Genomic DNA, 23,296 nt, shown 5'->3' with positions numbered 1-23,296 from the left:
AGTGCTTTTCCCACATTTTTGTCCCCTTGGTCAGCCCACCCAGGGGCTACGAGCCCCTGCTGAGTGCCAGCCCCAGGCTGGGTATCGGGCAGAGGTGAACAAGACCTGGTCTCTGTCCTAACTGAGCTGTTTATTAAGAGCAAGATGGGCCTCAAACATTTGATGACAAGTCATGAATTAATTATAGGTAGAAAGTACGTGAGGGAGAAAAATGGTGTGATAGTGTGATGGGAGAAAAGGCGGAACAGAAAGATGGCCACCCTCTACTGCCATAATTTCAACTTGCTCATCACAGCTGAGGCAAGCATGACTACTCTTTTTCTTTGTCATGAAGGTTCAGAAAAGGTAGAAAAACAGTTAATAATTCTTTCCAATAACCTACCCCCACCTCCAAATCCCAAAAGGGCATCCAGTCACAGTGTCAGAACACATATTTCAAGTTTACGGTGGGCACAAGACCTGGAGGGTAAGATGCGATTTGGTACCCAAAGAAAGAACCTATGGACTCACGTTTTTACTAATTTGCTGGTTGGCCTGGGGAAGGCATCAAAGCTACCTGGGTTTCAGCTAATAGGAAGTTGCAGCAGGCTTCATGGGGCCAATGACACAGGAGACGTGACAGATTTACAGTGTGACAGGAGTTGCTAAGTGCTGTGGGATACAGAGGGTCTCCGTGTTGATCATTTCAACTTAAAACCTCTGGCTTTGGTCCTCACTGTCTGATGTTGACTGGGTACTGCAGGGTGGCTTTCTGAAGTATGCACCCCGGCATGGGCATGCCCCTTCCCTGCCGATGGTTATTCAAAGCTCTTCCATGTGAGGAACCTCACCCACCCCGAGCAGTTACCATGGAGGTTAGAGCCTCCCTTGGCTGCTGTGCAGGCTGCAGTCAGCCAATACTGACTAACCCCGCATAGTTAATTAGTGGCAGCTTAGCTTGGTGCTATTAAAAGCAGGCCAAGCCAATGACATTGACACATTCAGGTAGGAGAGAAGTGTGGTATCTGAGTGCAGGTTGAGAAAGAACTGAGAAAATAAGAAATTAGAGCCACGACTTAATTCTCATGAGCAAGCATGTTTGGGGTCTGAGAAAATCTCTCATCACACTCACTCTCTAACATTTACCTAATTTCAACTGTCAATCAAATCCACTTCTAACCCAGGTGCTCTTAGGACTAATCATGCAGTCAGAACTGAGTGGAAAACACCAAGCTTAAAACCACAGGACGTGACAGTTTGCGCTCTGCTCTGAGTGGCTGCTAAAAGCAAAACGAAATTAAAACCTTCTGCTAGGAAGGCATGAAAGTTGAAGTAACTGGGAAATCTACTGGAAAGGCCAAGGACGAAGATAAAATACACACCACGTATTTCATTCTCTCCATGAAGGATCAGACATAGATGTACGCCATACTCAGAAAGCCTTGCCTAGTTACAGGATGACCCATACATGTGGGCGGCTTTGGGTGCTGGGGGAGTTTTCCAGAGGAGGCTGTCAGCTCAGTGAGGGCAGCAGCTGCTGCCAGCCTGTGCTGTTCACAGGGGTAAACCAGGGCCTTAAGTGGCAAATGAGGACAAGTAGACAGCTCACGTGTGACCCACGCATTTAAATAGCCCCCCTCCCCTTAGAACCAGGACCAAGGGAGCTTCACATCCCTTCCTCCTCTCCCAGGGCAAGCTTCTGAAGCCAGAAGCCTCACCCTCAGTCCCCAGAGTGCTGACTTGCCCCCTCCACTGAGCATGTCGGGGAGCCCTCTGTGCTTGCAGTGGAAGCTGGGCGCTCACTGGAAGCCTGGGTCCCAGGCTGCCACTCAGAATGTATCTGGAAGGGACGTGATGAATGCGAAGACTCAGTGATCTGAGTTGGCCTGGGACAGTGCGCGACAAGCTCTCAACAACTGATTTACAAGCCAGCTGTGCCGAGGGCATTGCCTGTGTTCTGGCTCTGATGATTCCATCCTTGCGTTCATGAGGTTCCAGAAAACAGGTGATTAGAAAGTCAAATTTAGGAAGAATAAAACAATATGTATTCTAATGGAAGAAAGTTAGAAATGTGAAGTGGACTGTGACTCTTCCGGCTCAATTGTTTAATATGCCTGATGAGCAAATTCTCAAGTTTCCTAGCGTCTGACCTCTTCCTAAATGGAAAGCAAAGCTTCTCAGAGCTCATCAGAAATCAGCACTGTGGTTGTCACCAAAAACTGCAGGAGCCAAGACTCGCGACCTTTGATCATCTATATATGCTTATTTGAAGACATATTAAAGTATGTATTGAGTCAAACTCTATCAGAAACTCAAGAAAATACCACCAAATGGAAAAGACATTTAATTCAAAAATCACACGTCCACTCATTTCATAGGGATTGTCACATAAACCAACCAAATGTAAGAAAGCCAAGTTTCAGAGGCTCTGAACAGAAATTGTATTTTCTTTATAGATGTATTTTGCGACACAAAAGCACATTTTCTAAAAGCCTGAACGTGGCAACAGGGCTACTAACAGGGACAAAGGTCTATTCTAGTCACAGATTACTTTCTAATTACAGCATTGGATTCTATGCACCAGTCAATAGTCAATACTGAAGTTTAGAACAGTGCGTTATTTTAAAAGAAAAGATTAAAGTGCCATTTAATAAGTACTTTATTGATATTATATCACACAGCACTTTACAGTATACTCAAAGGTAGTCTAAATTATGATTAAACATGCAAATATTTTCTTTTCCAAAATGTGGACAAAATGTCTTTTAGAGTGCTTCTGAAGACTAGCCTTAGCTACTAAGCATTCATGGGTTTGACCTTTTTTGCAACATGACTTTAAATAAGTTAACAAAGAATGTAGCTGTAGATAATCATTTGATAAGTATGAACAGTTTTTAAATGGCACTGAATTTACATCTTTGATCATTTTAATAGGCCATCAGCAGCCTCTCTTCTGTCTCTAATTCTCAACCTCCAAGTCTTAAAGGCTGTAAAGGCTCAGCAAGTGCCAGCTCATGTGGGTCTCTATGAGTGTCTGTGTCTTCATAGATGTAAATATGTGCTGTATATACACACACACAAATATACTTTAGAATCAACAGATGTGCATTGTCAGATACAAGGCTGATTCTGGCATAACCAAGAAACTGGATCTGGATAACCAAGAAAGCTGCTTTTAGGTGTCTGGATAACTTTGTAGAAATGGTTGATGTACAACAGTATAGGATGTCTTAGCCTCTCCAGGACTGCTCCAGGTAACTAACATTTTGGTTATCAATACTCTGGTTCTGACTATACTAAAGCGAATTTTGACATGTACATGTCACGTCATGTCATACCCACACAAGGGTCTGGGCCTGTGCTAAGCCTTTGTTCTCTAAAGCATTCCACCTTGAGAGACGTTTTGTAATGTCCGGCACAACTTTTGTAAAAATATTGGCTGTGAAATTTTTCTGTGATTGGTTTTTTTTTTTCTCCTCAGTAAGCACAATATTTATCCTTCTAAAAAAGTATCCAAAGCTCCTTAGGATAGTTCACCTTCCTCTTTCTCTCTGGTCCTGGTGTTACTTTGCATCCAGCACTTTTTCCTCCCAAGAATACAGGTGCTTCCACTGGAAGACCACATTTCAGCAAGGACTGACTCTGAATAACACCTGGATTCTCTCTATGGCCTTTCCCTCCACTTTGGGAAGCTCTTTAGTTAGACAGGTACTGTAGGCGGCAGGAGAAAAAAGTTAATTATTACTTGTTGGAGTCTTGTCTCAGGCATGCTGTGGGGCTGGGCAAGATTTGCCGCTCTGCTGCTGTTGTCATTTTGATGCTACAATTACAGAGCGGTGGTTCAGCACCCAGTCGATCAGTGTGGCTGCCAAACACATTTGAGCATGACAAGATAAATTTTTTAGACACCAGCACAGGGTGGGTGAGAGGACATCCTGCTGACTTTATAAAGGGATGTGGGGCAGGGTTGTCGAGGTAAGTGATGATTGTCAAGTTTGCCAGAGATGACAGATAACTCCCTTGGCAGAAAACCTAGGTCATTCCTCTTAAAGTCAGGTAGCTAACAGGCTGTTTGGTTTCTGCAGTGCTGGCTACCTACTTAGGGAATATGGTTGCTCACAAAACATTCAGTACTTGGGCAAATTCTGGGAGCGCCATGTCCACAAAACTCAGTCGTCCAGACTTGCTTTTGGGAGCAGAAGCCAGAGGACGACAGGTGCCAACAGACAGGCAGGGATCAGGTTATCTTTGGCTTCTTTCTGTCTTCCTCCCCCTCATCTGTGAATGCTTTTGGAGCCTCTGTAGTCAAGACAGAGCTTTTAGTGAGACAGCAGTTGCCATTCTCAGGCAATAGAAACTCAGGGGATAGAAGGCCCTCCCTTTGAGCCACAGGTATGGCACACCCAACTCTGTAGCTCTGGGCAAGTGCCTTGGAATGCCCTTGTCACTAGTATGGCTCTGTCCTGCTAATGCCAGTCTGTCAATACTTGATTGTTCATTCTCTTTGCCTCTCTGTCCGGAAAGCACTTGGCGAAAGGAAATGAACTGATGTTCAAAAAGACAGTTTGGTCTGATATAAGAAAACACATATTGGCCGTAGAAATACTTTGGACATTAAGCGAAAGACTGGCTCCAATTCTAGGATACCAAGGCAGGCCACACTGCACAAGGTCCATCCCTATATACGATTATTTTGAAAAACAGGAGAGAAGATCTTCTGTCTTGAGCAAGTCAGGGTTTTACTTGCCTGGGGGCAGGGATTTGAAACCAGCTATCTTCTCCTGGCACGGCATTCTTTAACTATGACATTTTGTTAGTAACCTGAAGGGAGAGTGAGAGGCTGCCCTTAATACCCCTAAAAGATTCAGGCTATGGCTAAGTGATTCCTGGGTCTTACAAAGCAAACTGGAGGCTACTGGGGAAGCTCAGGGATCCTGGGCCATGGTCTTCCACTCTGATAACCAATTCATTCTCTTCATCTGCCAACCAATTCATTCTCCTCATCTGGCCTAAAGTTTCTTGTTCACACAGAGTCAGAGGTAGGGGGCATGGATAGGGGAGAGAGTAAAATCTTTTAGTCTTCAGGTTCCTTCCTACTCGTTGGCTCATATTCTGAAGTTTATCCAGTTTTGTAGCTAATAGGAAGGAGGGGAGCCTGGCTGCACAAAGGGAAACACAGCAGCCATCTGTCAAGGGCACCACACAGACACAGGGAAGCTGGGGAGGGGTTACCTAAAAGATCCCATTGGCAGCCATCTGTCATGGACACTACACAGCCACAGGGAAGCTGGGGAGGGGGTACCTAAGAGATCCCATTGGCAGCAAGTCATGGGCACTGCACAGACACATGGAAGCTGGAGAGGGGGTTACCTAAAAGATCCCATTGGCAGCAGCTCTGTTTCTCCTGGTTTCAAATCAGAGCCAACTCAGGAGGGAGGGACATGCTTCCAAGCAGTGAAGCTGGGGCCATGTGTCTACAGGGATGCTTTGTGAGGCACTCCCAAAGCAAGGACCTTGGCCTTCTGTTCCTCCACATGAGCTCCAGGTAAGTTTATGATGGGACAGATTACAACTTCAAACATCAAATGTGGTTGGCCATGGTGGCTCACACCTGGAATCCCAGCACTTTGGGGAACAGAGGCGGGCAGACCACCTGAGGTCAGGACTTCGAGATCAGCCTGGCCAACATGGCAAAACCCCGTCTCTACTAAAAATACAAAACACTAGCTGGGTGTGATGGCTCATGCCTGTAGTCCCAGCTTCTTGGGAGGCTGAGGCAGGAGAATCACTTGAACCTGGGAGGTGGAGGTTGCAGTGAGCCAAGATTGAGCCACTGCACTCCAGCCTGGGCCACAGAGCGAGACTCTGTCTCAAAAATCAAACAAACAAAAACACAAATAAAAAACCCCATTGTATGTGTTAAAAGCATGATGTTGGTCTCTCTTTGGGAAACACAATAGTAGGTGAATGCACATCCCCTGAGGCCCCCATTTCCCAAGGTCTTCTTGTCCTCAAGTCCACAGATGTAACCTATTAGTATACTCCCTTTCTTCTCGAGTTTTCTCGAATGGCTTTCTCGAGTTCTATCTTGGTCCTGTCCATTCTTAATTCTTATTCCCTGATTCGATGGTAGTGTCTAGCTTGCTCTTGGGTGAGTTCCTGGAAAAGAGTCATATAATCCTTGAGCTGATAAATTGAGTAGTGAATTGCCATGACAAACCCCTGTTAACTTTAAAACCACCTGTAAAGCTATGATGGCACAATCTACATCCCTCCTGGAGTCTTCCTCTTCCTTTGGGATCATAGGGAATTGGAGGTGAAAGGGAAGAGTTTTAAAATGTTTAGGAAAAAGGAAAGCAGCAGCACATTGAAAACTGAACATTCTAAGAAGCTGGTTTTTTAAGAACTTACAGACGCACACAAAATTTGAAAACTAGCTTGTCCACATTTCTGAAGTCTCAGAAGATGTGGAGAAAAAGAAGTAAAGAACACAGCAATTGACTCATCTCTTTCTGTCCTGATATCTTGGGGGTACCAAGAAATACACCTGAGAAGAAAGACAAAAAATCAAATGCCTGACCCCACTTATTTAAATCCTGAGCTTCATCTTACTACTAAGTAGGCATTCTTTAAAAAACTCATTGCCTGGAGATGCTCTTCCCATCTCCAAATCCAAAGCCCAAGGGCTGCTCAGAAACACATAAAGACTGAACACCACTGATGTATCATGCCCACTAACGGGACAGCAGAGAGCAAGGCCATAGGAATGTCTTCTCTTTCCTTCAGGCCGAAGCGGGGACAGTGACCTTGACTCTCTTCAGCTTTGCCGCCCCTCTCTCCCTCCTAAACATACTTCTTCAGCAACTGAAGACTAAGCATGTAAGCAACTAGCTTAAAGAATATCAAATATAAAACTTTGCCATATAGTATTTCAAATCATTCTATTTACAAGTTTATCTTTTCAAAAAAAAAGTAAAAGATACAGTAATTCCACACAATTCAAGTTTTTCTTTTCTTCTTTGAAGTTCCCTAACAAGGAATTCCAGAAACAGGAAACACTCTGAAGCAACGCTGCCATCCAAGGAGCTCCTGGGGAGCCTGACCGTCCATCGGTTTGTAGTTTGTCTAGAGTCACCCTTGCAATGACATTCACATGTGGAAGATATGGATGACTCTGTTGTTTGAAGGCCAAGTGAATTTGAAATGTCCAGGCAGAACTTCCCCATCCAAGGCAGTCTTCCACAAGATCCAGCCTCTTTTCACCAGCAAATTCCCTTTTTCAGAGGGTACCCATCCCACCCTCCAACCTTGGGTTTCTTTCTGAATCACAACGGCCTATATTAGTCTCATGCCTCAAAAGACTGAGAAATAATTCCCTTTTTCGGAGTGGCAGTGAATATAGATGTCCTTTTAAAATAGGCCATACAGTAAGCCTAGGAATTAACCTTGAAAACCACCACAGCACCAGTGTTCAGCAGCCCAGAGCAGGGCAAGGGGGCTGGCCAGTGGTGGGTTAGAGGCAGGCAAGGGTGGGAGCAGGGATGGGTGAACAGGAAGACATGGGGAAACCAGTCAGATGGTGTCACCCATTGGGAGGCAGCATCTTACCCTTTAAAAAACAAACATCAGTTGCATGGAGGAACGGAAATATTAAGACTATGTAATTTAATTTCAAGAGATTACTAAGGTGTGCTCCAAATATATCCCGATGCTGCTGAAATTCATCAGAAGGGGAACAGTTCTCAGCTACTATCCCGTCTGCCTCACGTAGACCACCCTAATTCCTTGATCATGTGCTTCAAGTTGTTAGAAAACCATTCAATAAAAGTATACCAAAAAGGGGAAAGAAAAAATGTGTCATGCAAAGAGGATGTGTTATTTTATTTTATTTTTTTGGTTTGGTTTTAGAGTAGGTTGGGTTGCCGTGGTTACTAGGCGATGGATGGCAGCCCTTGGTGGCAGACAGGTTCCTAGCCGGGGAGGGAGAAACGCAGGGTGTGTGTGTTCCCGTGCATGAGAAGACTGGACTATATCTCACTGATGATGGGCCAACGGCTGCTTTAGAGATGGTGAGAGATTGGATCTTATATAAACAGTGCTTTAACCCTCTTCATCCTGCATGCAAACAGACTCAGCTGCCTGTAGCACTTTAAGTCTCAAGTACTGAGAGGTGGGGTAGAGAGAGTGCCTACTGTAAACAAAAGCAATGGATCCAGCCTGGATCTCAGCGCCAATTTCTTCACCCAGCCCCAGCAGACTTAGCTACGCAGTGTGCTCTCGGGGACTACTTCTATCTGACTTCCTCTTTCTGAAGGTTGGGCGTTCGGACTGTTGAAACAAAATGAGTGCCCCCTATTTAGGGTACTCATGAGAAAATGGCTTTGCAAGTCTTCCTCTTAGTTATCAAAAGCAAATGGTCTCCTCTGCTGATTGACTTCTTTTCTTGCAGTATTGACGAGTGTTGGCTGAGATGATCATGGAGATGAGTGACACCAGAGCTCACAGAAACATTCATGTTGACAGGTAGCAACAGAGTCAGTCACGCTGCACTTCTCAGTGGCAAAGAGAAATGGCCTACGACACTGGAATCAGCAGTTGTCATGGATACCATGTAAAGCTCAGCAGTTCTGCTGGGGCCCACGGTTAGAGGAACTCCACGTAATTCTCAGGGATGAGGCCAGTCTTTCCATTCAGAGTCCCCTCCAACCAGCCAGGCTCCTGAGATGGGTGAACTGTACAGGAAGGGGAGAGAAAGCAAGAATAGATGGTGTTACAGATAGAGCAGGCGGCAGATGCGTGTGTGGGGTGTGTGTGTGTGTGTGTGTGTGAAGGAAGCTTGAACAATGAGTACAATCACTTATTAAGTTACATCATTCTAGAAGTATAGAGTTCTGAACCTTTTGTGGGATATAAGCCTTTTGATGAAAGCTGTCCTGAAAACTTTCTTCACAATGAAAAAGGAAACAGTCACAGACATTCAAAATTTTGCATACAATTTTAGGGATTTCATAGATTTTCTGAAGCTCCTGGTTTAAACTACAAAGAAGTGACAGATTCCTATTATGTAGGTTAGAGGGCAACAATTGACCTGGTCCATCCATACATGTATGTATCCTTCCTTTCTTCCTTCCTTTTCTTCCCTTCCTTCCTTCCTCCCACGTACTCACCCACCCGCCTGCCCAGTATCAACTATGTACTCAGTGCAGTACCCACAGAAGACTAAGAACTAGTCTCTAAAGATATCCAGCATCTAGAGGCTGGGCCTGGTGGTTCACGCCTGTAATCCCAGTACCTTGGGAGGCTGAGGCAGGTGGATTGCTTCAGCCCAGGAGTTTGAGAACAGCCTGGGCAACATGGCAAAACTTCACCTCTACAAAATATACAAAAACTAGCCATGTTTGATGGAGCGTGTCTGTAGTCCCAGCTACTTGGAGGAGGGGGAGTGCCGAAGTGGGAGGATTGCTTGGGCTCAGCAGGTCGAGGCTGCACTGAGCTGTGATTGCACCACTGCACTCCAGCCTGGGCAACAGAGCAAGACCCTGTCTCAATCAATCCAACTTCTCATCATCATCTGACTTTCCTTCAAATCCTTACCTCCTGCTTCTAATTTCCTTGCAAATTTTCTGGGTTTTTTTTTTTTTTTTTTTTTTTTTTGGTGGTTGTGATTTTGAATAGCCTTTGAATAGCCATTTCTCTGTTTCACTCACACTCTTTCTTAGTTTTCTTTCCTGTTCTCTAGATTTCCCCCTCCTCTATATACCAGCTTAAAAATTCTTCTCTTCCTCCCTCTATTGCCCTTTGATTTTTCAGTATCCAAAAATGTGTATCTACTTTTGTGACATCATGATCCATCTCCATGGAAACCATTGTGATATTATAAAGATTATCTAAAATCCAGCTGAGTCTGCAAAGTAGTCAATAGCAGGAAGGAAGAGAGAAGGAATCATGGGACTAAGAGGTGGGGGATGTTCATGCTTGTCAACTGAAGATATACAGATCACTCTGCAGTGAGGCAGGGCATTTACTCTTAATGTGTTAGGAAAGCTCCAATTTTCCAAGATTATTTGGAGAGAATAGATTTTCCCCTATTCCCTTCCTGGGCTAATTAAATGACTTCCTGAGCTTGTTTTAGAAAAGCATTTCCGCTCCGACACTGCTACAGAATTCTAGTTTCAGTTTGTAGGGAAAGACGCAAGAACAGAAACCAAAGGAGGCAAATGGGAGACAGCAAAAGAATCTTCCAGAAGATCAGTGCCAGTCAACTTTGGGTACACCTTGAGTGCCTCCTTAGGAAAAGACAAGGTTAAACATCTATTCATTGGCCTCCAAAGTTGGCCAATTTCAGATCACTAAGCCTGAGGGATAAACAGCAAGGATACTTTGGGTTCATGACAACCCACACAAGACAGAGTCTGGGAGAGAAGTGCCTTGGAAGAAGACACAAATTAAAAGCAACCTGGCCTCTCCAATTACCAAAGGTCTTCCATGCCACTCTTAAAGAACACCCAAAAACCCCTGCCCTCTACCCATCCATCCAACCAAAGCTTCCAAGATCACTTCAGTTTCTGCACTTCATACTGGTGACAAGCCCCTCTTCCCTTTAGTCGGTTCTTGCAAATATGTAAGGAGCTGGTGTGGATAAAGCACTCGGCACAGAGCCAGGCACAGAGCAAATGCTCAGTACCGGCTAGTCAGTAGGAGATCCTGGATCGGGACTGCTCAGCAAGACTCCCTCCTAGTAAAGACCTAGTAAAACCAGATGGCCCTTACCACCCACCTGAGCTTCAGGAAAAATCAAATGTTCAGAATAAAATTAACAAATCAACCCCATTCTCCAAAATAAAAACCTAGAAAGAATAAAGCAACCAAACTGACAAAACAAAAACAAAAGCCAGGCCCTCCTGCTTTACAGCAAAGCTCCAAGTTGAGTTGTTACTCTACCAGATGCACTGAGTCCATCTCCTTCAGATCTTTCTCCTTTTCCTGGCCAGCTGTTCAACCACAGCACAGGTACTGGGGTGAAAACATTTACAATGCAATTTGGGGGCTAAGGGAAGAATTAGAGGGACAAGACAGGCCCTCCAAACTGGAGGCCAAAAGGTAGGTCACAGGGGATGGCAGGAGATAACACAGCCTTTGGGTCGGACTGCTGACTCACTGAGCCTTCAAGCCAGGGTTTACTAAAGCATATGCCAGACCATGTGCTTCAGAACCCTCAGGATGCTTATTCAAACCGCACATTCCTGGGACCCATGGCAAATCAATTAAAGCAGAATCTCTGGGAAGGGGATGCAGGAACCTGTATTTTCACTAGCTCACAGGAAGTTAGGAGCTATAACTTTTCTGTGCCCAAATGCCTCCGAGTTAAAATGCAAACTGTCATTTACTAACGGAGGAGGGAGGCAGCACCAGTGCCCCCTTTCTTTCTGCTGTCTTCTGTTTCCACATTAAGGCTTACCTGAAGCCCCACTTCCTTTGTAAATATTACCATGGAATCCCTTCTACCCGCACCCTCCTCTTCCAGACTCCTAAAATGCTCATAGTACATCCCACATAGTATGCATGCATCCTATTAATACGCTGTTCAAATGTGCTAAGCTTTGCTTCTCTATCTAGTTTTTCAGTGCGTTTTGGTTTGGATTATAGCACTTCCTGGCTCAACAACCTTCAGTAATTCCCTTCTGCCTCGTGAATTATAATGATACAAGCTAACACTTAGATAGGTTATGAAGCTGCCGTGTGCTTGGAGTTTTAGACATATTGATTCATTTGATTCTCAGGATCCTAACTTATATTATTATTATCCATATTTTGCAGATGAGAAAATTAAGGCTCAGAGAGGTAAAATAATTTGTGCATAGTCACAATACTACAATCAAAATTTAAACTCAGCTCGTTTGATTCCAGAGACCAACCCCCTTCCCACTATGTCAGGCCTCTATTTAACCAGAGAGTGTGAGCCATGCTGATAAAGAAGATAACATGTTGAGCACATGCCAGGCGGCAGACCTTTTGCGAATACGCGCTTCACACCTGCATTTCCTCCTTTCATCTTCAGAATGACTATGGAGTTGGTTCTGCTATTATCCTCACTTTACTGATGAAAAACTGTGGCTGAGAAAAGTTAAGCATCTTGGCCAAAACTAAATATTAATAGCTGGTAGACGATGAAAATGAATCAGAGCCCAGGCCATCTGATCCCAGAGTCTGTCATCTTAACTACTACTGCTGTTGCCTAGCCCAATGCTCTGAACATCAAAGATGCTAAGCGCTTGTTGGGCTGAATGGCGCCAATGTGCAACACCGAACTGCACCAGTGTCCGAGATGCTATACAAACACAAAAGGTGTTGCCGCAAGCTGCCTGAGGGGCTCTTCAGCCCAGCAAGCATATAACAAATACAAGCTTCTGGGGACACAGGTGTGCTTCCTGCCGACCACTTTCTCTCAGCTCTACCCCTGTGTACACCATACACCCCTGCGCATACAACTCATGCCTTCTGCCCTCCTTCACTCACCATGGACAGGGAGCAAGTGTGTGACTAAGGTCTCTAATGGCTGACTGTCCCCAAAAGAAGTCTTAACTAAAAGAGGTGCAGACCCCTGGGTAATTAAAATACATTTACTCATTTAAAAATGTTTACTGAACACCTACCACATGCTAGACACCATGCTAGGTCCTTGCACATAGCACAGAACAAGCAGACAAGATTTTGCTTGGCGGGACAATCAAGCAATAAGCAAGCATAAAATTTTAGGGAGTGGTGAAAGGAGAAAGACTAGAGCAGTGGGTAGTGCAAGCGCAGCGGCCCTGCAATGGGAAAAGGCTGGGAGGGATTTTAGAACAGTGGTGGGCCTGTGTTTCCTACAGAGCCTCACGGTCAGTGTGTCTCTCTCCTTAACTCTGCCATTAGTGCCACAGATAACACGCAGACACAAAGGCATGAGTGTCTGTGTTCCAGTCAAGCTTTATTTACAAAAACAGGTGGCGGGTTGGATTTGACTGGCAGGTCATAGTTTGCTGCTCTTACTTGAGAACATAAAGAAGGCCTGCGAAGCTGCAGGATGTCAAGTGAGGGTGAGAGGAGGTCAGAGGGGTAGGAACTGGGCCCTGGGGGGCCTTGTAAGTCATTCTCAGAGCAGTGGGAGGCCACTGATAGATTTTAAGCAGGAAATAACATGATGTGATTTTCATTTTCAAAGATGACTCTTGCTGCTATGTGAAGAAGGGGTTATGGGAGCAAGAGTGGAAGCCAGCAACAAGATGTGTCAGGCGGCCAGTGGAAGCGCCCAGGTGAGAGGTGGAGGTGGCCTGGGCTTGGGCGTGGCAGCAAAGATGGCTGGAGAAGCTGAAGGAGATCCCTGAGTGCTCTCCTGTTAGCCCATTTCCTAGGCAGCTTGGGGGCTCCCCCGTGAGGATGTTCTCCATCAGCAAAGGAAACTTGGGACAGGCCTGCTGTGTAGTAGTGCTGTGTCAGGTACCATGGGAATGAATGGATCCATCTCCTCTCAGATCTTGTTAAAAGTATCCCTAGAACCCAATTTTAGTGACTGCCATGTGCATTTTCCAGGTATCACGAATCATGTTGCTTCAAGATGACTAACGTTCCTGAGAATAGGAGCTATTTCTCTTTCCAGTTACTGTCTGAGGTGCTCTTGTTAAAATGGACAGTTTCCCAGTAGATTGGCCAGAGCTGACACTGGAATTATTTCTAGGTATTGCACATCCATTTCCCACTGCACAAAGTCCATGAGCTGACAACAGCAGCCACTCCGGAGTCACAGTAGGGGCCCCTGGAATCCAAAGGCTTTGAGATTAATCATTATGAAACAACAGACTTTCCCTCCACGGGCCCCTCCCTTTTCCTCTTCCTTATTCATTCTTCTTAATCCTGATACACACACAAAGACACACACACACACACACGTGCACTTTCTTCTGATTGGTTGGATGATTTAATCTGACAGCTACACAGCATACAAATTAAATAGCCTTTACCTAATATCCCCAGTGGTAAACTAACAAGAAACGGAACAAGGAAAAAGACGCCCCCACCGCCCCCCGCCAGGCAGAATAACAGTGTTCTGTAATGCCTCATTTTCTCCGGTAGAGGTGACGGGGTGGGGAGGAAGAGGGTCTACGTAAGCATTTTCCTCTGGAAAGAAGACCTAATAACATATTTTCAGTTAACCCAACTGAGAAAGTGTACTAACATTTCGTCAGGTCCATTTTCTACTGCAACTCAGTCAACACTGAGAGGTGTTTTCTTTCACGTTTAATTTGGCCTTTTGCTCCTCAGGGAATTTGAAAGGTCACTGGCAAGGCTGGTTAAAAACAAACCAGTGTCAGCAAACTCTGCCATGACTCCTAGAGCCCACAGGAAGGCTTGGGTAAGGCCTCTTACTCATTCAACCAAACTTCCCTCCTGCTCTCATCTGTCAATACCTATAGGATTTCTGATGATTACCACGCTGTAGGCGGGAGCACTTACAGAATTGTTAGGTGGCAGGTGGCGGGTTGGATTTGACCGGCAGGTCATAGTTTGCTGACCTTACTTGAGAACATGAAGAAGGTCTATGACGCTGTAGTATGTCAAGTGAGGGCGAGAGGTCAGAGGGGCAGGGACTAGGCCCTGGAGGGCCTTGTGAGTAATTCTCAGAGCAATGGGAGGCCACTGAAGGGCTTTAATGTCATTTCCATTTTTCAAAGATCACTCTCGTTGCTCTGTAAAGAGGGGGTCATGGCAGCAAGAGCAGAAGTGAGAAGATGTGTCAGGCGGCCAGTGGAAGCGCCCAGGTGAGAGGTGGAGGCGCCCGGGGCTTCGGTGTGGCAGTGAAGATGGCTGTGGATGCTGAAGGACACTCTGCTGGGGGAAAAAAGGACTTGGGAGTTAACAATCACCCAGGCTTCTCTTCTCTTCTTTTTTCCCCCCCTTTATGCTTAACTGTTTAAGCTACTGCAGAAAGACTTAAAAATGAGAGAAGGTAGGAACATAAAATGGTAAGATGGTGCAACTTCTTCGTGAAACAGTTTGGCGTTTCCTCAGACACTTAAACACAGAATTCATATGGCCCTGAAATCCCACTCATAGGTGTATCCCCAAGAGAACTGGAAACCTGTGCCCTCACAAAAACCTACACGCATGTTCACAGCAGCATTGTTCAAACAGCCAAAAAGTGGAAACAACGTGCACATCTACTGAGGAATGAGCTTACATGAACTGTGCTATGTCCATACCATCACACATTAAAAGGAATATGGTTCTGACATGCTACAATGTGGATGAACTTGAACATTATGCAAACTGAAGAATCCAGTTTCAAAGATCACATACTGTATAATTCCATTTGTATGAAATGTCCAGAGCAGGCAAATATAGAGAGACAAAGTAGAAGAGTGGTTGCCTTGGGCTGGATGGAAATGGGTTGTGGTAAGCGGGGCATGACTGCTAAAAGGTATGGGGTTTCTTTTGGGGGTGATGAAAATATTCTGGAATTATATAGTGGTGATGGTTGCACAACTCTGAATATACTAAAAACCATTGAATTGTACATTTTAAATGGGTAAATTGTAGGTGGTACGGCTATCTTAATAAACCGTTAAAAAATGGAAGAAGGCTGCACTCACCAAAAGGAATCACAAAGAAGATAGAAGCATATACATAACTTTTGCTAGTTTAAAACAATTCTGCCCCTGAGATCAGGAGTCCTTTGTGTTGTCAGAGGGAATGGCTGATAGGAACATGATGATCCCTTGCCCATGTGAGCAGTGAATTGGGACTTAGAGGACAGACCTTTAAGCCCTGGATTCACCTGTCGGTGTAGGAATCTCTCAAATCCTGCTCTTCTACAGGCAGAAGCTCCTTCCCTGCTGACAAAGCAGGGAGCAGAAGCCCAAGCAACGCAGCCCATTCTGGTTTGTCTTCTGTAAGAGCCGTGTCGTGTTACGGCAGGGCGAGGACTCCGCCGCCTGGGCCTGTGTGGGGGACACTCACCAGTAAAATGGCTTTGGACAGCCTTCAGCAGCCCTGTTGCATCTGCACTGCACCTGCAGTCTGCTGGGGCCTGCAAGCACCAGCTATGAACAGGAGAGGTGGCTGGGCTGGCTGTTTGTGCACTTTGATTTATAAAGGGCCCAGATGAAAGTTAATGGAGCAAAGGTTTAAGGACAGTGCTTGAGGCTTTGAGAGCGATAAAAGGGAATGCAGACCCAGACACCCACATGCAGTTCTGGGGTAATCCCTCCTCCTTCTGCTGACCCAGAAGGCCAAGGGTTGAGTGTGACCTGGGAAACCCCCATGCTCTGTGCCTTGTTCCCCCTTTTGTCTACCTGTACCTGATGGGTATCTCTGCTATGCTGAATGCAGGGGCTGCGCACACACAATGGCAGCCCCTGTGGACGTGAGTACAGTCAAGGGCTGGTCCCCAGGAACCCATCTCTGCTCTGGCCTGGAATGTGTTTACAGATATAGCCAGGACCCCAGAGTCAGGTGCAGCACCCACTGCTCAGACAAAAGTGAGGAAAAATTGTCACTGTGAACTATGAGAGCATCAGGGCCTTTTTTGAAGATGGATACAATGATGATGATGGTTTTCATAATAAAAATATTAACTTATTGAATGCTTAATACGTGTTGAGTACCATTTTAAACATGTGATGCGTATGATCTCTTAAAGCCACTTTCAGGTCCTGGGCTGGGTCTTTTGCAGGCACAATCTCATTCACGGTGGTAACAACTCAACGCGGAGCTGATTACACTAGTTCACTCTTCACGATGTCTCCGGAAGTCCTGCTGCTGCTCTTTTATTTTGGGAAAAGACACAGAAACCAACACACACACACACACACACACACACACACACACACACACACACACGCTTTTTTTTCTTACCCATTGTATTGAGATTTTCCCTAGGGAGGAGCTTTGAAAATGCCAGTTATTTCTGTGCTCCCCTTGCCCCCGCCCCCCGCCCATATCTTTGTGAGGGGATGAGAAACTCACCATGATCGAAGACCGTGCCTGCCGTGAACGAAAGTTCTGAGTCATGTTCAGCTTTGCAGGCATACAAGGCTTTCGCCTTCCGGAACGGTGTGCTGTGTGAAAACAGGAGTTTATTTAACATTTTTGAAAAAACCCTTAGAAAGCCCCAGATATTTAATCTCCCTTCTTCCCTTTCCCTGTAAACTACCTAGTCCCCTCTCGTGGGAAGTGCCTGGCAAGGCAGCCAGATGGCAAGACATGAGGTGGGAAAGCTGCAAAGGTCACAGGAGAAAAATGAGAAATATTCAGAGAAAAGCCATAAGCTTCAAGAAACTACACTTCTTGTGGGGTCACTTTGTGCCATGTTAAAACTCTACCTGGGAGTTACAACAGCCAAACAGCGGGAGGGCAGGCTGGGCCCCATTTTTGGAGTGGGAGTGCCTTGTGGGAGGGGAGGGAAGCAGGGGCAGGAAAGAAGTTCCAAGCTGCTCTGGGGAACACGCTCCCAACAGACCCTGTTGAAAGCTGGCAATGCTCAGTGAGTCAAAAAGGAGAAATTCCAGCAAAGCCAAGTTTCAGTTCCAGGCCACGGGCGGACATGAGCTCTCCCAGATGTTCCTGATTTCTTACCAGGCTGGGTCTTGCTGGTGAGGCAGGATTCCAGAGCTGGAGCTCTCCAACCCCCAGGGGAGGGAATAGACAAGGTGCATGAGGGCAATTACACATGTGTGTGCACGAGCCCACACGCGCACCTGTATGGGGAGTGTGGGGAGGAGGAAGAAGGGAGAGGGGACACGAGGCGTTTTGTTTGTTTTGTTTTTGCTTTTCTCATGTCCAATGAGTGTTTACAATCACTCTCACTGTGCATCCGAATCACCTGGGGAATATTTAGAAAATGCAGATGCCTGGGTTCTACCCAGATGTGCAGATATTATATAGGCATCGTTTTTTTTTTTTTTTCTTTTTTTTTTGAGATGGAATCTCACTCTGTCACCCAGGCTGGAGTGCAGTGACACCATCTTGGTTCACTGCAAGCTCCGCCTCCCGGGTTCACGCCATTCTCTTGCCTCAGCCTCCCGAGTAGCTGGGACTACAGGCGCCCACCACCACGCCCAGGTAATTTTTTGTATTTTCAGTAGACACAGGGTTTCACCGTGTTAGCCAGGATGGTCTCAATCTCCTGACCTCGTGATCCACCTGCCTCTGCCTCCCAAAGTGCTGGGATTACAGGTGTGAGCCACCGCACCCGGCTGAGCATCAGTATTTTAAAAAAGCTCTCCAAGTAATTCCAATATGAAATGAGGGTTGAGAGCCACTGTTCTAGAGCAGAGGGTGGCAACCTTTTTCCGCAAAGGGCCAGGTGGTAAATATTTTAAACTTTGTGAGCCACATGGTCTCCATTGTGCAGGCTGATCCAAGTAAATGGTTATCTCGAATTTATTGCTGGGCCATAGTTTACTGTTGTTCCCTCTGGTTTTCTAGGAACCAAGAGATGATGGCCAGGTGGGAAAATATTGGGAAAGCAGGAGAAAATGAAGTGGGACCCCTGGGAATGAAGGAAAGAAGAGTCCTTAGTATTCATCGGCTTCAACAGGAAAACAGCTCTTCCTGGCTAATTATGATGAAAGAATAAAGTTCAGGACAAGGGGCACAGTCTGTGAGCCAAAGAAACCAAGTCTGTGTTGGCCAGCAAGGACCAAATATCCTATGTGCAACTTTCCAGGGAGGAACATAGGAGGCTTTTTTTTTTTTTTTTTTTTTTTTTGAGAAGCTGGGAAGCAGAGAGGAGGAGTGACTTGGCTGTGAAAAGTGCTAAAACAGATAAAAGACTAGACTGACAGGCAAATGGAGCCTGTTATGACATTGAAGGTGAAAGGAGAATCTAGTTCACATTAGCCGGGGTCTCACAGACCAGGTTTTGAGGCAATATTTCTGCCTCTTGATGACAGGGCAGAGCAGGTCCTGGGCAGGGCAGAGCAGGTGGGTAAAAAGCAAAGAGACCAGGGAAGGGAGACTAAAAGTAAGGGAAACAGCATCTGAGGAAAAGCTCCTCTGACTGGATTTTTGCGAACATTACTTATTAACCTCACTAAATAAGGATAATGGGACAAAACAGGGGCAAGCCAGGAAACCAGCAGGGGTATTTGGCAGGCAGAAATAAAAGGGAATGGTCCAGGTGTCCAAGATTATCATTTAAAAGGAGTAACATTCCATTGATATTAGGTTTGTGAAATTGAATCATGAAGTGGCAATAACATAATACATTAAAAAATAACAGACTAGGTGCTGTGGCACATGCCTGTAATCCTAGCACTTTGGAAAGTGGGAGGATTGCTTGAGCCCAGGAATTTAAGACCAGACTGTAGACACCTCCATCTCTACAAAAAAATTTTAAAAATTAGCCAGGCATGATGGGACACGTGTGGAGTCCAGGTTACTTGGGAGGCTGAGGCAGGAGGACTGGTTGAGCCAAGGAGGTTGAGGCCGCAATGAGCAGAGATTGCACCACTGCACTCTAGTCAAGTGAGACCCTGTCTCAAAAAAATGTAAGTAAATAAATAAATAAGCAAGCCAAGAAAGGGCCTTGTTTTTTCCTCAAGTTGATAAGTAGCCAATAGTCTATGGGAGGAATTTTCCCTTGAGATCTCCCTCTACTGCCATAGGATAGGCACAAAAATGGGAGAAATGATAGAAGAGGTGCTTTTAAAGGGGGCCATTTGTATTGCCCAAGGAGTAGGAATGGGTAGCGTTGCCAGATAAAATACAGGACACCTAGTTAAATTTGGATGGCAGATTAAACAATAAATATTTCTTTAGTATACATTATGCCCCAAATATTGCATGGGACATATGTATATGAAAAAATTTTTGTTGTTTATCTACTATCCAAATTTAACTGGGTATGCTGTATTTTTATTTTATTTGCTAAATCTGGCAACCCTACCCAAAAAGTCTTATCTTCTTAAAAGCTTGTCAGCTCAACAACTCAAGTGTCCCGTAACTCCTTCTCAAAGGCCTCAAGCAGTTTGCTTTAGGTAGGGTTCCTACCAAAACAGACAAATCCTGTTGGCAGAAAGATTGTGTTTGTAGGCTTTGGCTCTGATTGAAAAAAAATAAAAAATCTCCACCAGGCATCATTGGTTCTTTGGCTTCCTGTTCTCCACAGTGCATCTCAAAACTGGCTACAGAGAGCCTGGAGCAGTTTTTGGCTGCTTCTGTCACACTGCCCTTCAGACTTCAGCTGGGCCTTTAAAGGCATGAACAAGTTTGGATCCTCCTGCTAGTTCCCTTCTAATTTTCGCCTCTGAGTATGGCACAAGGCCTGGAAAGCACACACAGGAGTTTCCCTCAAATGCCCTTGCAAACCTTGCAAAATGATGACCCATTCTCCATCATATGGCACTACAGGGAGGTGGGACCAGCTAGACCGGCAGGTGGCAAAGGGTTGATCATTTAGGCATAATTTCCAGGGACTCCTGTGCAAATGCAAGTTATGGGTTTGGGGCTGTGGGCTTTTATGGGGGAGGGGTTAGCAAGTGAAAGAAAAGGGAAATATGGAGGGAATGCGTCTCCAGCACCCTTTCTCTACTGTGCTGCAAAAGGCATCTTCATTCCTGACTTTGAACAAAGTCTATAAATGATTTGAAGAGGGGACAGTGATATGGTTTGGCTCTGCATTCCCACCTGAATCTCATCTTGTAGCTCCCATAATTCCCGTGTTGTGGGAGAGACTCGGTGGAGATGACTGAATCGTGGGGGATGGTCTTCCCTGTACTGTTCTCGTAATAGTGATTGGGTCTCATGAGATCTGATGGTTTCAAAAATGGGAGCTTCCCTACACAAACTCTCTTTTTGCCTGCTGCCATCCATGAAAGACAGGACTTCCTCCTCCTTGCCTTCTGCCATGATTGTGAGGCCTCCCCAGCCATGTGGAACTGTAAGTCTGTTAAACATCTTTTTCTTCCCAGTCTTGGGTATGTTTTCATCAGCAGCATGAAAACCGACTAATACAGACAACAGGAAGCAATTTCCAGAGGAGATATCATTCAGAAGTTCATGGGACCACTGATTAGGTCTAATTCAATATTTACTTTTAAAGGCTTTGCTCAGGGAAGGAAATCTGAAGCTTCATGCTCTGGAAGTGGATTTGGGGGAGGCCTCAATGGACCTGAATAATGGGTGTATACCACCACCTCTTTGCTATACACTGCAGTATACAGATTTTGGCCCTCTCTGTTCCTCTGATGAGCTAACTCCCCAGCAATGTTGCTATCTGTGCTCCCCTGGGCACACATACTTAGCCCAACTCTGCCTTGACTTTTTTTTTTTTTTTTTTTTTTTTTTTTTTAAGATGGAGTCTAGCTCTGTCACCCAGGCTGGAATGCAATGGTGCGATCTTGGCTCACTGCAACCTGTGCCTCCCAGGTTCCAGCAATCCTCCTGAGTAGCTGGGATTACAGGCGCCTGCCACCATGCCTGGCTAATTTTTGTACTTTACTAATTAGTAGAGATGGGGTTTCTCCATGTTGTCCAGGCTGGTCTTGAACTCCTAACCTCGGGTGATCTCCCCGCCTCAGCCTCCTGAAGTGCTGGGATTACAGGTGTGAGCCACTGCGCCCTGCCTGCCTTGACTATTTCAAGAGGGCAGCTTCCTAAAGGGTGTCCAAATGGTGCTATTCTAACAATGGCCAGGGGAGGAGGTACTGACTGATCGTGACCCCAGACACACAAGATGGGCAGATTCTATTGCCACTGCCCTCTGTCAATCTGGAAAGACTTTGGGAGGTAGGAAGAGGTAGGAAGGAAAAACAGTCTGGAAATATTTGGGGAGATGAAAACGAGTGAAGAGGTAAAGATACTTGACAAGAAACAGGGCCCCAAAGCTCAGAGTCACAAAAACGTGAGTAGCATCAAGGCAGAGAGGACATTTTAGGATTTTAGCTGAGTGATGCCACTCTCGAGTCTCTTAACCCATTTTGTCCAAAGGGCCAATATTTTGAAGATTTTTACTCCATTTTGATAAAAATGAAGGAACTACATTCTCCTAAAGCCCAAGTTACTCTAATGAGTGAGTGAGGCATTTTGGAAGCTGACTTGTCTGTGGTCACTTAGTTTCCTCTGGTTCAGGTCCGTATGATCTAATGAGACTAATCCATGCTATTTCTGGTATCTTAAAAAGTTAATGTCTCCCAAAGTGCCCAGAAGATGTCCAAGGAATGATTAGGAAATCACTAGAATGTCAGGAAGACATGATCTGAAAATTTCCCTTATTTATAGAGTGAGAAAAAAAAGAATTTATTGAAAAGCTCCTTCCCATCATCCGGGACAAAGCCAGGTAGAAAGCTGTATAAAACCTAAAAGAGCAAGCCAGGCTCTGGGCTGGGAGCTGCATGGAAACTCAAAGCTGGGGTTACCCACGTGTTTGGAGGAAAGAGTGCTGAGCTGAGGGGGAGAAGTCCTGAATTCTGGACTGGCTCTCATTTAGTCATGTCATTGTGTCCAAGTCACCTCACTGTGCTTTAGTTTTCTTTTTCCACAATAGGTTTCAGGCCATTTCTCTTCTTATTCTCACATGAGGATAGAACGAAATGATAGATGTGTAAGTGCCTAGTGGGGAATAAAGTAATATATGTATCTGTATCTATATAAATAGCATGGGGTTTTCTTTTCTTCTAAAAGTGAAACTCGGCTTGACCAATTATTTAAGCCTCTCTGCTGGATCCACCCTTTGGAGAAAAAGACAGAAGAGAAAATACTCCCAAAGCCCAAAACGCTTCTGATGCTTAAAACTGGGCTCTACTATCTGGTTGTCTGAAAGCCGAGACTAAGCGTGAGAGAGAAGCATGTTCAGGAGTTTCACAGCATAGGAATTCTGCAGGATCCCTATTCATTCTTTTCCTGGTTGTAAAGAGCTCTTTTTTTCCCAAGGAGCACAAGAGCAAATAACTTAAGTGCGGAAGTCACAAAAGCAGGGAAAGCTACAGCATGGCCCTGAGAAGAGGAACTAGGTCAAGCTGCTCTCCCTCAGAGAGAGGTAGTGCCTGTTCCCAGGACAGCTCAGGCTTCATGACACACAGAGACAGAAGCAGGCTGGGAGCATGGATGGTTCTGGGAGTATATGGGGGACAAGGAGGCATAAGCCATGAGCAATTTAAGAGAAATCACTTCGTCTCTCAAGCTTTTATTCTGTGTTCTATTTGGCTCTCCCACACTGGATCTGGTCTAAGTGACTCGGTGTCACTGCTCAGGGAAGCCCAACCCTGCAAATAAATGTTGCCTGATGCTACCTGATGAAAAGGAGAGAAGAAAAGGTTGGCACGTGTCTCAACACTGTTCC

The 23,296-nt window shown here is 45.4% G+C and overlaps 1 protein-coding gene across 3 annotated transcripts in view; it reads right to left on the bottom strand.

The window, feature by feature from the left end:
• Window positions 1-2,300: 2,300 nt before the first annotated feature.
• Window positions 2,301-23,296, bottom strand: part of ARHGAP26 (Rho GTPase activating protein 26) — a 460,108-nt gene continuing 439,112 nt past the window's right edge. For 2 of the 3 annotated variants that reach the window (XM_025387515.1, XM_025387514.1), the window contains 2 exons: window positions 16,981-17,072; window positions 7,868-8,711 (listed from right to left, as the gene is read on the bottom strand). In XM_025387515.1, coding sequence (XP_025243300.1) covers window positions 8,623-8,711; window positions 16,981-17,072 — 181 coding nt within the window. In that variant the 3' untranslated portion in view covers window positions 7,868-8,622. Of the gene's footprint in view, window positions 8,712-16,980; window positions 17,073-23,296 lie in introns of all 3 variants that reach the window. The other variant, XM_025387513.1, reaches the window with a different exon arrangement.

This window comes from Theropithecus gelada, chromosome 6, assembly GCF_003255815.1.
Source record: "Theropithecus gelada isolate Dixy chromosome 6, Tgel_1.0, whole genome shotgun sequence".
NCBI classification, from domain to species: domain Eukaryota; kingdom Metazoa; phylum Chordata; class Mammalia; order Primates; family Cercopithecidae; genus Theropithecus; species Theropithecus gelada.
This window is presented reverse-complemented; position numbering and strand designations above follow the sequence as displayed.